We start from the raw sequence: 14653 nt of genomic DNA on the forward strand, positions 1-14653 counted from the left end.
ATGGAAGTGGAAATGGCTTACGAAAAAGTTTCCCCTTGAAAATGTACTTTCAGTCCTGGTGAATTGATGAGCTGATCATCCCATAATTTACTACGGTCAGCTTTGTATGGAAACAAATGACAATAAAGATGCGTTACTGATGGAGACACTCGGCTAAACGGCGGCAGCCTCCACACCGGCGTATCAGATCTAGGGAGCCATTTTGCATCTTTCCAGGGTTGGGGAGAATGAAGAAAAGCAGTTGGGACCATTAAGAAAACCAAGATTACTTTAATGAATCTCCAACTCACAAAAGATAAAACAAAAGCTGAAGTCTGTATAAAAAAAAAATCAAAGAGTTGCTCTTACTAAAAACAACAACAGCTGTTTGGAGCTCCTCTGCAGTGGCTTTTGGGGGCCTCCCTTCCCTGAGAAGACAGATTTATTAACAACGAGAAAAAGCAAGATTTTGTTACGCGGCTCTTCATCTTCTTCCCCTGAAAAAGGGGTTTATAACCCTATTTTCTTTTTAGGGGGAAAAAAAAACCCCGTCCCATACCAGATGCACTCAAGCGTTAATGCCACAGGTAGAGAGACAATTGCACTCCCGCGGAGGGTTAGGAGGCCTGCCAAGAACAATGTAAATCACCTTCAGCTATCACCTCCTTTGTCCCAGGCCTCCTTCAGGAAAGACTGTGTGTGTGTGTGTGTGTGTGTGTGTGTGTGTGTGAAAGTGTTTTGTGTTTTGTGCATCTGATGTTTCATAGCCCATCATACTTTCGACCTGCTGACGATTTATCCCTTTAAAGGTGTGTTTTGATCGTCTCACCTCTGGCCAAGTCCACTCATTCCACAAATAAATAGCCACCATCTCCATTTATACCAGGTCTATCTGACATCTCAGCCAGTTGGGAATGAGGATGGAGACCCCTCCCTCTTTCTGAAGAAACAGCCAGCTTGTGACAGAACCCAAAAGACCTCGCTGGAGGGGCGTGCGGGTGGCGAAACCTTTCCTTTCCCCCAAGGGGGACTCTGAGGCCGGCAGCCGGAGATGCCTTCCTTCTCAAAGGCTTCCAGACGGCTGCGCTGGGGGGCAATGCCTGTCTGGCCTATGGAGAGATTTTCCCAAGTATTGGCTGGGTGATGGATACTGATATTTCCCCCCCTGCAACACGTGTTTTTAAAAAGTGTGTCCTGAGGGGTTTTTGTGAAAGAGGATTCCTTACCTCAACGGATAACCCTGGGCAATAATCACAAACGCACTTAAACATACATTCTGAGCGTTTCCCCTGGACATTATGTGCTGGGCACACAGGCGGCTGCGGGACATACGGGCGGCAGGACAGCAGATCCTGGGAACTGGGAGACTCTGGCCGGCCTAAGGACAAACGAGGCTGCAGCCGGACGGAGCTCACAAACTGAGGTGGTTTGCCGCTGCTGCCGCCTCCTTCCCTTCTCAGAGGGCTGGCAATCTCTCCTACGGCCGGTGCCGCAGGTCAAGAGGGGGAAGGACTGTCCACGGTGGCCAGGAGGCGAACCACCTCAGCCCTCTGGGCGCTTGTGATGTGCTGGGTCATGTGGATGATACAGTCCATGGCGACCTCCGGGTTTGCCTCTATCAAGCTGGAAGAGAGAAGCGGGATCGTAGGGAGAGACTTTTAATGGCCAGGGGTTGGATATAAAACGCCCCTTTTTCTCTTGTGAATTTGTGAGACAAAAACACGAGTTTTGCTCAGTAACTATTTCAAGAAGAAAGCAAAGACTGCCACGTGGGAGTGAGAGGGTCCATAAAGAGGAGCGCATAATATACTGAAATCTCAGCCTCCAGAGACCGGAGTCACCTGGGCAGGCAGCGTCCAGAGGCCCAAGGCCTCCCCCTCCCGTCAGTCACCCTTTAAGTGCGCTCTTGCCTAGGGCATCCTCTTTACACATGGCATAGCTACTACTCCCTCCCCAGGGAGCAAGGGCCATCCTCCCTCTGCCCTCCCACCATTCAAGCAGAAAATAGGAGGTCTTTGATTTCCCCCAGCTCCGCCCTCGGGGTTCCTGGGCCTCTTCCCAGGCCCCCTCCCAACGGTTCAGTTCTGACGCCCCGGAGGGACCAACGCGCGGAGCCTCTCAGGGAAGCCCACCTGCGCCCAGAAAGGGGACCCTCCCGGGGACTCACTTTCGGATGTGTTTCAGGGCATAATCGCGCTTCAGGTATCTGATGTTCTCCCGGATGGCCGACTTGGCCCCGTCCTCTTCGCTCAGGTGCTTCTCGAGCCATGCCACGGCCACCTGGTTGTTATCCCACAGGTAACTCTGCAGGAGGGGCCGAAGGAGAGAGCCGCACTCAGCCGGGAAGCAGGGAGAGCCGGGAGAAGCCGCCCCCCGCCAACCCAGCCCCAGACCTTGACGGCGCCTTCCGTCTCCAGGAACCAGCGTCGCATCATGGACTGCATGTGGCTGTTGCTGAGCTCGCTGTGGGCGCTCAGGATCTCGGCCTTGACCCCCTCCTCCAACAGCAGCCGCCGCAGCCGCCAGTAGAGGAAGGCGCGGCTCTCCTTCCACTGAAGGACGTCCTGGAATGGAAGATCCCCGTCCTCATGGCGCTCCGGGAGGCCTTCCCCCCACCCAGGGCTGGGGTCTGCGGGACCCACGGCCGGTCCCTTAGGGAGCCTCTCGGGGCCCTTTGGGGAGTTTCTCCCCCCTTCAAAGGGTCGGGTGGAGGGGAGGAGCAGCCGGGCGACCCCAGAGATGGCGGAGGGGCAGGGCCACCCCCGAGTTCTGCCCCTCCACTGCCCAGGGAGCCAAGATGAGCCCCGAGATCCCTGGGAAGAAGAATCCCGCGCAGGCTCCAGGCTTGGCTGCAGGCGGTCCTTGCCTTACGACAGTTCATTTAGTGACTGTCCGAAGTGACAACTCCTGACCCCTTTTCCCCCCCTTACAACCTACACAGCCTCCCTGTGGTCAGGGGAGCCATGTTCAGACGGTGGGCCACTGACCCATGTTTATGGCGGTTGCAGTGGGCCAGGTTCACGGGGTCCCTTTCTGACAAGCCAGGCTCACTTCCCAACCCCACCCCCGACTTCACACTTAACAACCGTGGTAAGGGAGGCCGTAAAATGGGGCAAAACTCGCTGAACATAATGCCTCACTGAGCGACAGGCGTTCCGGGCTCCTTCGGGGTCATAAGTCGAGGGCGCCTGCCTGCCTGCCCTTACCGTGATCACGCCTTTCTCCTGCAGCCTCCCGGGGGTGTCGTGCAGGTCGGCAAAGTGCACGGCCGCCTGGTGGAAGACGGGCAGCAGGTCGTCCTCTCGCCTCTTCAGCTGCTTCTCCAGGTCTCTGCGCTCCCCCTGGGAGAGATCCGGAGAACCTGCCCAGCCCAGGAGACAGGAAGGGCCCGTTGGAGGGGAGGCGGCCTGGGAGGGCCCAGGAAGTGGCTTGTGGGGAGGGAGGGAGGGAGGGAGGGGGAGGGAGGGAGGGGGGAGGGAGGAAGGAAGGAAGGAAGGAAGGAAGGAAGGAAGGAAGGAAGGAAGGAAGGAAGGAAGGAAGGAAGGAAGGAAGGAAGGAAGGAAGATGAGATAAAGACAGAAGGAAGGAAGGAAGGAAGGAAAGGAAGGAAGGGAGGAAGGATGGAAGGAAGGAAGGAAGGAAGGGAGGGAGAAGGAAGGAAGGAAGGAAGGAAGGAAGGAAGGAAGGAAGGAAGGAAGGAAGGAAGGAAGGAAGGAAGGAAGGAAGATGAGATAAAGACAGAAGGAAGGAAGGAAGGAAGGAAAGGAAGGAAGGGAGGGAAGGATGGAAGGAAGGAAGGAAGGAAGGATGGATGGAAGGAAGGAAGGAAGGAAGGAAGGAAGGAAGGAAGGGGGAAGGGAAGGAAGGAAGGGAAGGAAGGGAAGGAAAGGAAAGGAAAGGAAAGGAAAGGAGGGAAGGAAAGGAAAAGGAAAGGAAAGGAAAGGAAGGAAGGAAAGGAAGGAAGGAAGGAAGGAAGGAAGGCTGGGAAGAGGAGGGACGCCCTCCCCCTTGCAGGCCAGGGAAGGTGTTCCCACCTGGAGCTCTGCTCCCCACTTTTCCAAAGGGGCACGAGGGCTGAGCGCCCAGTGGCTGCAGATATGTTGGCAGCAGGGAGGGGAAGGGAAGGGAAGGGGGAGAGAGAGCTGGCCCGGCTTGGCCTTCCTCTTACTCAGCTGCTGGGCGATCTGCGCATAGGTGGCATCGACCCTCCTCATGGCCTTCAGCAGCTCTTTCTTCCTGAACTTGATCTCCACGGTTCCTTCCGCTTCCAAGATGCCCCCCCTGCAAAGCAGAGCCCTTGGCGACTGGAGGCCGGCAAGGGAAACGCCCCTCCTCTTGGGCGGGCTGGGGCTGGACAGGTCAGGAGAAGCCTCCCCCTCCCCGCATGACCCCGGGGCTCTCTCCGTGCCTTGGGCCTCTGGAGCCCCCAGCCGGCATTCCACAAGGGCCCAACCCGAATGGCTCCAAACGGGCCCCCAATGAAGCAGGCAGACTCCATACGGAACAAGTTGCTTTTGCAAGAAAAAAAACGGAGATATCTTCCTACAGAAACCCTAATCAACACGCCGAATACCTCAAGCAAAAATAAAGGCAGCTGCAGTTGTCGCTCCAGCCACTCCCAGTTCAGGGGGTGTTTTGGACAGCAGGCCGATTTCAGTAGCCCAGGACTGGCCCCCCCAAGACAGGACCCCAAAGCAGGTGAGGATGCAGCCGGAGACTCACCTGCTCTCTTTGTCCGCATAGAGCTCCACGTGGAGAGGGTTGATGGTCGGGTCAATCACCACCCAGGAGCCTCCCCGCAGCTCAGCATGGGGGGGGATGTAGACGAGAGCCGGCTGCTTGAACTGCCGGATGCTGTCCACAATGTGCGCCCCGAACTTCAGCACCTGGTCGTACATGTCTGCAATCAGAGGCCGAGAAGTCACCACCACCCCCATTCTCTCTCTCTCTCTCCCTCTCTCTCTCTCCCTCCCTTTGGGGGCCACTGACGTGACGAGGAGGGGGGGACGGGGGGGTGCAGGAAGGGTACCTTTCATGCCGCCAGAGAAGCCCCTCCAGTTGGCGAAGATCAAGAGGGGAAGGTGCTCGCGGTCGAAGTCCCTGATGGCCTGGGCAGTTTTAAAAGCAGAGTCTGGGAACCAGACCTGCCCGGCTTGCTGGATGATCTAAGGAAGATATAAAGGGAACAATGACGGGTCACCCTGACGGGTCACACCGGCCAGACGGAAGGCAAAAAAAGGCGCGCTCGACGCATTGCAGGGGGGGTGTGTCCCTTTCACAGAGGGGCCCTTTTCCTGAAGACGACAAGGCGCTGTGGAATTGTATTTTAGTTTGGTTTATTGTCATTGCACCTCGTACAACGCCATTAAATGCCCTCTCCAGTGTACATTATCACTATAAAAGCAAACACACAGACACACCCGTCCTTCCCATTCTATACAACGGAGCCGTATTCTAGGAAGCCTGAGAAAAGCCAGGCAGGGAGACAGACAGACCCACTGATGAGATGCCCTGCGGGACCAAAGAGCCCGAACGTTACAAGGCCTGACCTTCGCTTCCGACTCTGGATTTGCTGGGTCAGCTGGTATGGCAAGTTCCACCGTCCGGGCCTCCACAGCTATCACGCCCACCGGGATTCCTCCTAGCCTGCCAAGGGAAGTCCGAAAGTAGGGCTACAAGTACTCAATGCAACCAGTCAAGGAATAGGACGCCACTGTTTATTTCATAAGCATAGAGATTTTAACATTTTAAAACTTGGGAACAAAGATTTTGGGGGGTGCTGAACTCTTTATCATGCCTTATAGGCAGACCTGCCAGAACAGGAAAGGAAGTTCTGGCTTACTTTAAGGTCTACCATGCGTGGCCCCCAGCCCCCTCTCCCAGTCGCTCCTCAGCCAGTCCCAACCCTCTGCCAATACCTGGCTCGGCCAACCACCACAGTCTGGGCCCAGGGCTGCATGATCTCCGCAAATGATCCTTGATCAAAGAAACCACTTTGCCAAGATCCCTTCACAGCTGTACAACAAAATGGAGAGGGGGGGGGGGGGAAAGGGAGACGTTGAGAAGGTTCCCGGTGGCAAGATGGGTGACCAATAAATTTAATACATAAACAAACCACGTCACATCGCCACCTCCAACTCCAGGTAAGCTGCTTGTTCGTGGTCTCTTCTTCGTTCCAGCCATGCTGGGTATCAATGTGTAGAGTTTCCAGCCCACAAAGACATCTACCAACTTCCCATCTCTACATGTTTATCTAGCCAAGTTTTATCTTTGTCAAGACCTACCAATACAATTAGTTGAGCCAAGCTACTCCCCGCCCCCCCCCCCGCCCCCCAGTGCTGGATTTTGCTCTCCAGCCCTCCCAACACGCTTCTTCCAGAGGAGCCAATACTCACTTGGGTGGGGCCTCCCCGCCAGCATCCACCGGGGGTCGTAGGGGACTTTAGAAGGGACAAAGTCAATCTCCCTCTCTACGGGGTCACTTGGAGGGATAACGGGCAGCGGGCTATGATGATCCTGCGAGGAGAAACGTTTCTCAAGGCCAGTTTTAAGGGGGTGGGGAGGAGCCCACGCAGGGCGATGGTCAGGAAGGGGAAACAGTCTCTCTCAGGTAACTGAAGAAATCCGATTGTGACATTAACAAGCAACGGTAATTCATTCTTGTCCAGTTACAGAAGTGGCTTGTTTTTCTAGTATAATGCACAGATGGCTTAAGTTTTTTAAAAAACACCCACGGCCCAATTAAACTGGGAAGGCCACTGCAGTGAAATAAAAGGACGCTAGCGTAAGGTGTTGGGCGAGGGATCCCTGATCCTCATTTAAATGCTGGCCCCGTTGCTCTCATGGTCTTCCAGGCTGGCAGCCTGGCCTTCCTCGGCTGCTCTCTAGGTACCTTGGGCATGTAGGAAAGCCACTGGAGGATGGTGTAGACGCCTTCGAAGTCATCCGGGACGGCCACATGGGAGACTCCATTGTTGTGCATGATCTGCACTCCGCCCAGCTGGTTGTTCGAGGTGTAGACTTCCCGGCCCAAGACCTGCGCCCAGAGGAGGAAAGGGCGGATGCAGGCAGTGCTTTCCTCGGAGACTCCGAGAGCAGCTTCCTAGGGGCCACACCCTGCAGCTTTGGAAACAACTCAGCAGGACTCGTTTTCCCAGCCCAGGGCCTGGAAACAGATGTGGCTCTTGGCCCCGCCGGCCATGCTGAACCGAAGGCAGGATGTGCGTCCTGATCCCTGTGGCCGGGCTAATATTGCCCTGAAGAATTTGGGGGTGTCAATGGGCCTATCGCTGAAGGAGCGGTTAATAAAGGCTGCAATCCAGCACCAACCTGAGAAGCTGTTGTTTTTAACGTGAATATATTGTTTCACATCCCAGAACAAGCATCGTTTCCCACGGGCCGGTTCCGCAATCCCATAGCAAGGCCGGCACTTACTCAGAAGGTGGGAAACTTTTCCTTAGGATAATCTGAACCGAAAACGCCGGAAGCCAAAACAAGCCCTCTTCGTACCTTATTTAGAGCGCTGGCCCCGGTCAAAATGATGTGGGAATTCTCCACCTGGATCACTCGCTGGCCGAGCCTGACCAGGTAAGCCCCAATCCCAATGGCTCGACAGGTGACCTGCGTAACAGAAGCCAAGGAACCAATTTACGGCTGGGAAGCCAAAGCTTTTATTCAGGGAGGTGTGTGGACTTAAGCTCCCAGAATGCCCCGGCCAGCCACGGGGGACCCTGGGATTCGAAGGCTGAGAACCGCCGGTTTAGAAAGCAGGGCAGCTTCCTGCTCAGTAGCCGTTCCCCCAGAGGGAGGCGCAGCCATACCATGCTGATGGTGACAATCTGGTCATAGGCGAGGGAAGACTCCCCCGCGATGGTGGCCGACGCTCTCAAGTTCTCCACCCCGAAGCCTTCCTCTTTCCCAATGATGTCAGTGATGACATACCTGCAGAAGACGAGAACAGGCAGAAGGTCAATATCAGAGAGAGAGAGAGAGGGAGGGAGGGAGGGACGGAGGGAGAGCTTCTCCCCCCCACCCCAGGTCCCCCCACTTGCTTACCTGGACTCGCCAGCCTCTTCCACGTGCCTGCAGTGAACGGAATTCATGGAGCTGATCCTGGTGTAATCCTGCGGCGTTAAGTACAGGTACTTGAATCCCTTTGGAAAAGAGGACGGGGGGACGGTCAATTTGGTGCACACGGCTGCTAGGAAGCCCTTAGGTAATAATCAGCTTATAATTGGATCGTTTTGGTGGCCCTCCTCAAACAGGAACAAGGAACCAGGGGAAAATTTTTGTTCTTGTTCCCCTCTCAGATTTGGGGCAGGGGGCCCTTCTCTGCTCTCCCACAATTACAGGACTTTGGGGAACCGCAGCCTCTCTCGCTACCTGTTACTGATTAAGAAGCCGGTGCTTCAGGCCGGCCGGCCTGCCTGCCATTATGCCTTCAGAGAGGAAGGAGGAGGCGCCCCGGAAACGCCCCGGAATCCTCTCCCTCCCTAAGCAGCGAGGCTCAGCTGGAGCAACGCAGGCGTCTTCCCATCTTCCAAGGGGAGATTCAGCCGTGATGGAATCCTTCTGGGTCCCACAATAGCCCACATACCTTGTAGGGATCTGCTGGATCTATCCAGCCTATCTGGAACTTGCTCTTGACCTCGTCGGCAAACCCGATGCGGGCACCACTGTTGGCGGCAATATAGACCCGCGGGATGCCCTCCGCCCGGGCCAGCTCCGACGCCCGCAGGAACAGGAGGTCCTCAGCAGGCCCAAAGGACCCGATCTTGTAGGTGATGTCGTTGCTGATGAGCACAATGTCGCGGCCCTTGGGGTACTCGGGGGTCTTCAGCTTCATCTTGAAAGCCACCATTCCGATCTGGGAGGAGGAGGAGGAGGAAAGAGAAACGGATCAACGCCAGAGGTTAACAAGCTGCATTTCTGAGTCTGGAGGATGTTCTACCGTTCCACGGCTGAATTCCCTTAACGGAGGCCTGCAGCCCCTCAGTCTGCCAGGCCCGCCGTTTTCTGAAACCTCCCCGGCTACCTTCCCTTCTCTCTCAAGCTTTGGCCTGCCTCGGTCTCAGCGCTCACCTCATTCCCTCCCGGCAGCCTGTTCAGCTGCACCACCTTCCCCTGGGCGTCCAGCACCAGTTCCGTGTAAGTCAGCACGTCGGTGGGGCTGGCGTCCTCCGTGGCTCCCCACTGCTTGAACAGAGCCTGAGGAGGAAGGGCAGCGGGGGCATTCTTAGGGGAAGACACCGCTCAAGGGAGCGGAGGGAAGGGCCCTTCCGGGGCTCCGGAGCTCCTTCGTGGCGAGGGGGGAGAAGGGGGCTCCCCATCAGGGAGGCAGAGTTCTGTCTCCTCCGTTGGCACAGAGCCTCCTCGGAAGAGATCTGGAAGAGACACCTCGGCGTATCCGGTACCCACTTGCTTTCCCTGTCATTGTTTCTGGAGGGGCAGGTCTACAGGTGAACCGGGCTATTCCAGCCCAGACTCTCAATCCCTGCTCTGAGGCCTCTCGAGCATTAAAGCCAGAGGCTGTGCGCAGCCACGGGGGAAGCCTAGGGAAGAGCGGTGGCAGCCAGCCTCTTCCCACCCAGGTGGCTGAGCGAGCCAGGGGAGAGGAGCACCTTGAGCCCACCTGCCCAGCCCACCTGCCGGAACATCTCCAGGAAGTCGTAGACGTAGGTGGTGCCCAGCGACTGGGCCTGGAAGCGCTTGGCCTGGAGCAGGTCCTTGGTGACGTAGGGCGTGTTGATCAGCATGCCGTGCATGGGGCCCTGCTTCTCCCCGAAGGAGTGGAACATGATCTAGGCCGGGACACAAGGAGGAATCAGGCCGCCTCGCTCCGTTTGGGCAATTCCCACTCAGACAAGCACTGAATCGTCACAAACGCAGACCTAGCGGTAGACATGACCCTCTGCGGAGGGACCTGCAGGCTCTCCGGGCGCCCTCAGCCACGGTTCCCAGACCCCAAGCTCACCAAGGGGTGAAGCCTGTGCAGACCTGAAGCATCAGGGTGATGTGGGGACACTCCGTTGGGATTACAACTCTGGAGGGCCGCCCACCCGAGAGGAGGAGGAGAAGCAGAAGGGGGCCAATCTGGGGGCGGCGCTTGGAGCGCTCGAGGGCTCGGGGGCACCTACGCTGCCTGTGCTGGGGTCGCTGACTTCCTTGTAGAGGCCGATATCCAGGTAGTATCCGGACTCGTCGGTGAGGAAGAGGCGGACAGGAACCGCTTGGGCCGTCGGCATCAGGCGGATGTTGATCTTCACTTCCGCTTGAAGGACCCGCAGCTTCCAGAGGCGGCTGCCGTACCGCATCACCATGGACCGCACAGACTCCTCGATCTGGGGGAGGGGGCGCCACCAAAGTGAGGTCAGGGGGAGCCCCTTACTCCACAAGCACGGCGGGCTCTCTAGAGACGGAAGCCACACAGACCTTGGATGGGTCCATCACAACGGTGGGGACAAAGTTGAGGAAGATGTGGTTGCAGTCGGTGCGGACGCTGGTGTTGCTGGCAGCCACCTCCAGCTCGTCCATGGCTTCCAAGAGCAGCCGCTCGCCCTCGTTCTGCAGGTACTCGAAGGAGGCCTCCTGGGCGGGAAGACGGGGGAGGCAGGGAAAAAGGGACAGAGAAAGGGGCTTGTCACGGGGACAGGCAGGGAGGGGGGGGACCACTCTCGCCTCTTCTCAGGATCCCGGGATCGGCTGCTGGGCTCGGCAGGAAGTACCAAAAAAGGGGACTATTTGACGCTCAGGGTTGACAGGAGGGACCCCGGGTGCTCTCTGAGCTGGGTGGTTTCCTTGCAGGCGTTTCATGACCCAACTAGGGAACATCGTCAGGGCTAGTCGGCAACACCCTCGCTACACTGATGATGTTCCCTAGTTTGGGTCATGAAACGCCTGCAAGGAAGCCACCCAGGGCCCCTCGCGAGCAGAAAGCGTCTCCTGGCTCCCCCAAGGGCTGCCTCAACTCACCTTGGTGATCAGATCGGAGTGCCTGACAATGGCCCGGATGAAGAACCTGTAGTCGGTGACCTCGGTGCCTTCCTCCACTTTGGCAGCACCCAGGTAAAGGTGCATCTTGTGGTTGGCACATGGCACGGCGGTCAGGTCAAAGTTGCGCATCCGATTCAGCTCCAGCTGGAAAGCCAGCGCTGGCTCCAAGTGGCGATAGATGTGGTCTTCAGCAAACTGAGGGAGACGCAGCAACATTGGTGGGGTTTAATGTCGAGGCTAAAGCTGTACCCGTTGCACATTAGAACTGAGGCCAGGCGTTGCCTGGGGGGTTGAAGAGCCCCTCACCTCATCCCGAGCTCGGAAGGTGAAGAACTTTGGGAACGCCCTCTGCAAAAGAAGAAGGCACAAGTGGCCAGTCAGGAGAAAGAGCCACAGCCACCAACATTCGCTTTTTAAACAGCCGTTAATTCCACCCCCATTACCAGCAGTCACTGATACACTTTCTTCGTATATACGTTTCACACACACATATATGTCTTTTCACTGACCTGCTGGGTTATCAAAAACGTGATTCTTCGAAGCCCATAGTCAACGAGGATATTATTCTGCATGGGGAAAGAAGACGAGAAAAGGCCAAATATCTGAATAACCTCCCCCCAAAATATTACCAACTGGCCTCCCGTCACCAGGACAAAAGGAGACCCAGATTAGATCAAGGTGTTTTTGTCCGCATCCAAAGGAGCAGCTGCGCTGAGGAGGATGTGGAGCAAATGATTCACCAGGTCGGCCTTTAAAGCGAGCGAAGAAGCAGACACACACGCGCGCTTCCTCTCAGCCCAGGGGAGGAAATCCAGGGTTTCGGGAGAACAGACCTTGGACTGGGCGAAGGCCCTGAAGATCGGCACCAGCTCTTCGTCCTCCTGGTGATCCGCCCACCGGACGGCCACGTTCAAGATGTGGATGGGCTCCTCCCGGACGTTCTGGAAGCCACAAGCCCACGCACAGGTTAGGCCCAGCCGTAACGCAGTGGGGTGGGGGAGAGAGAGGCAGGCGCTGGCAGCCCAGAAACACTCACTTTGCTGTCGTCTTCGTCGTAAAAGGTAGACCTGACTTCGCTGAAGAGGGGGCTCTCCATGGGGGGCTCAGCAAAGCAGGAAATGACTTCATCGAAATTCCTAGCACACGGAGAGAAGAGAGGCTGGAGGTGAGCCCCAAGGGAGGGCCACGAGGCCTGGGGGGCAACGCTCGCTTCTCTCCCAGGTGGGCCCACCTACCGGGTGAAATCCTCGAATCGGTCAAAGGCCACCATGGCTCCCATTCTCTGGCAGAGGGGGGAAAAGCCGCTATCCATGAAGAGCTCCGTGCTGTGCCGGGCCAAGTCCGGGTTGGAGATGCTGACCGGCACGGACATTCTGCGCATGGGTGAGGAAGAGGGGAAACATCAGATGGAGCGGGTCACTGATTCCTGGCCGCAGAACTGAGCACCTGCCGCTTCCAAGGGCGGCTTGGCACACTGCAGGCTGGAGCCGATAGGAGCCCGAAGGCCGTGAGGAGCACAGAGTTTCCCTCCCAAAAAAGGCTTTTTTTAAAAAAAGGCTGCCTCCCCCCCTTTGCCGTCTTCCATCCCCCGCTTGCTACAGGGGTCCAGCCCGGCGCTTTGCCCTCCCCCCACGCCCCTCAGTCAGAACATTAGTAGCCAATCCAAAGGGCTGGGAGGGGGGCAGTTAGGAGAAAAGTCAAGGGGGCAGTTAGGGCGGAGCTGAGCTTTGGGGCAACTGTTGTTATCATGCTGCAGAGCCAAAAGAACTCCACGCTACCTGCTGAGGGTGGGGCTGCTCCCTCTGCAAAGAGACAGGAACACCAATAGCTCCCTTGCTCTGAGGCAGACCCCCCACCCCGGGACCCCCCGGCCTCCCCTTCCCCCCCAGGCCTGCAAACGGACCAAGGGGGGATGCTGAAAGCTTCCCCTCTCCCGCTTCTCCTCCGCCGACCCCTGGCAGGCACCGTAACGGCTGGGGGACTTTTGCCCCACCTGTTGGGGTGGGAGGAAGGCAGCATGAACTGGAACTCGACCACGCAGGTGCCGTCCAGCAGCTGGCGGTGCTGCAGGCTGTTCAGTTCGTAGGCGATGTAGGCCCGCCTCACATACACCTGGGGAGGCAAAAGGAAGCAGGACCCCTTTCACCATTTTCTCCCAGCACAGAAATGATGATTACAGCCCCCCTGCGCTCAGCGGCTTCATGGCAAAACACAGTCCGTCTTTTCTGCAAAACAGCCCCCCCACTCCGTCCACTCCCCTCCCCTTCCGGTCCTCTCCTTACCTCCAGGGCTGCCATGCGCACCACCTGGTTGGCGTGGTAGAAGAAGGTGGACAGGACGTCGAAGATGGTGGTTTCCGAAAGGATGAGTTTCTGCAAAAGGGGACAGAGCCCAGAGCGAGTGAGCCGGGGTCGCTCGGAGCTCGGATTCCCGGGGGGTGGGCGATGCTCAAGGAGTCACCTTTAGGTTTTCAGGGCAGAACTGGTGCCCGTACATGTCGATGGCAGAGAGGAAGATGGACTCCACCTGGTTGTGCCGCAGTTCGTAGGACGGCAGGTGGGAGGCAATCAGCACCTGGGGGCAAAAGGGGGAGGGGGGCTGGGTCAGCAGGTTCCCCCCACCCCAGTCAAGTCAGGGGAGACTCAGGCAGGATGACCGGCAGCCCCTGGCCTGACCTGCCGGGCCCTTAAGGCCACTTTGGCATGTTCCGTTTTGCTGAGCTGGGTGAGCTCGTTCAGGATGGCCATCAGCTCATCGGTCAAGGTCGGGTCTCGGCCACAAAGCTGGTCCTGGACAACGAAACGAAACGTTCAGCTGTGTCCCTGCCCAGTGCCGCCTAAAGTGGCAACGAAGGGCCACCCTCTCAGGCAAGACCTTCCGCCCGGGCGAGCCCTGCCGCTCTGTGCCCAGGTGGAGAAGGGGGCAAGCGGCTCCCTCTCCACTCACAATCAGCATGGTCACCAGGAGGTTCTTCTTGGCCACCTGGGCGTGGGAGAAGATGCAGTCCAGGACGGGGGTCATGTTTGGCATGTGCTGCTCCCTCAGGATGATCACGCATTTGTCGTAGTGAGCTGGAGCACAAGCGGAAACCCAGAGAGGAGCCGGCTGCAGGGAAGGTGCCTCCTTCGGGGAAGCCCGGCCAGAGGCCCTGCCAGCACCCTCCGCCTCCGCCTTACCTTGCTGGAACTGGGTCTCCACCTGCAGGTATCGCCTCAGCAGATCCAGCACCACCGATTTCATGTGGCCTCGGATGCCACTGCGGTACCTGGAGTCAGGGGGCGAGAGAGGAGGGGCGATGGATGCAGGAGTCCCTCGTGGGTCTTGGGAGCAGAGGAGGGAGGAGGAGGGGGGGGGGAAATGGTCAGGGGGGGATTCCCTGACGTCGTGTGAGACGTCTTGGGCACAAGCGGAAACTCCGCCCAGCTTGTGTGCTGCAGGGGCCCCGGTGAAGGAAGTGCCAATGCGGGAGGCTCCGTTCCACCTTCCAAATCCCCTTCAGTGCTGCTGAAAGTGCTTCCGTGACTGTTAGCTCAGGGCTTGGCTAGGCCAGGCCAGGCCAGATTCCAGGCCGGAGGATCAGCTTGGCTGTGCAACGAAACAGGCCGCCTCTCCCTGCGGATGCTCAGGCAGGGACCATGGGGGTGTGGTTGCCCCAAATACGGAGGACAAGCGCACCCACGCC

At 57.6% G+C, this 14653-nt stretch overlaps 1 protein-coding gene across 5 annotated transcripts in view; it reads right to left on the minus strand.

Moving 5' to 3' along the window:
* Nucleotides 1-255: 255 nt before the first annotated feature.
* The window catches only part of ACACB (acetyl-CoA carboxylase beta), a 28587-nt gene continuing 14189 nt past the window's right edge, over nt 256-14653 (minus strand). For 2 of the 5 annotated variants that reach the window (XM_087942513.1, XM_087942512.1), the window contains exons 23-52: nt 13918-14236; nt 13647-13760; nt 13432-13545; nt 13254-13343; nt 12965-13083; nt 12207-12344; nt 12008-12107; nt 11805-11912; nt 11481-11537; nt 11278-11319; nt 10951-11166; nt 10411-10566; nt 10116-10319; nt 9624-9779; nt 9061-9186; nt 8576-8845; nt 8035-8132; nt 7800-7920; nt 7489-7599; nt 6872-7015; nt 6375-6495; nt 5898-5994; nt 5529-5625; nt 5009-5144; nt 4702-4879; nt 4148-4260; nt 3186-3340; nt 2373-2543; nt 2147-2283; nt 256-1602 (exon numbers count right to left, since the gene is read on the minus strand). In XM_087942513.1, coding sequence (XP_087798639.1) covers nt 1476-1602; nt 2147-2283; nt 2373-2543; nt 3186-3340; nt 4148-4260; nt 4702-4879; nt 5009-5144; nt 5529-5625; nt 5898-5994; nt 6375-6495; nt 6872-7015; nt 7489-7599; nt 7800-7920; nt 8035-8132; nt 8576-8845; nt 9061-9186; nt 9624-9779; nt 10116-10319; nt 10411-10566; nt 10951-11166; nt 11278-11319; nt 11481-11537; nt 11805-11912; nt 12008-12107; nt 12207-12344; nt 12965-13083; nt 13254-13343; nt 13432-13545; nt 13647-13760; nt 13918-14236 — 4135 coding nt within the window. In that variant the 3' untranslated portion in view covers nt 256-1475. Of the gene's footprint in view, nt 1603-2146; nt 2284-2372; nt 2544-3185; nt 3341-4147; nt 4261-4701; nt 4880-5008; nt 5145-5528; nt 5626-5897; nt 5995-6374; nt 6496-6871; nt 7016-7488; nt 7600-7799; nt 7921-8034; nt 8133-8575; nt 8846-9060; nt 9187-9623; nt 9780-10115; nt 10320-10410; nt 10567-10950; nt 11167-11277; nt 11320-11480; nt 11538-11804; nt 11913-12007; nt 12108-12206; nt 12345-12749; nt 12774-12964; nt 13084-13253; nt 13344-13431; nt 13546-13646; nt 13761-13917; nt 14237-14653 lie in introns of all 5 variants that reach the window. The other 3 variants (XR_015745229.1, XM_026685477.2, XM_026685476.2) reach the window with 3 other exon arrangements.

Source organism: Notechis scutatus, chromosome 13, assembly GCF_049901735.1.
Source record: "Notechis scutatus isolate UNSWTSFEM ecotype Mainland chromosome 13, rNotScu1.2, whole genome shotgun sequence".
NCBI lineage: Eukaryota > Metazoa > Chordata > Lepidosauria > Squamata > Elapidae > Notechis > Notechis scutatus.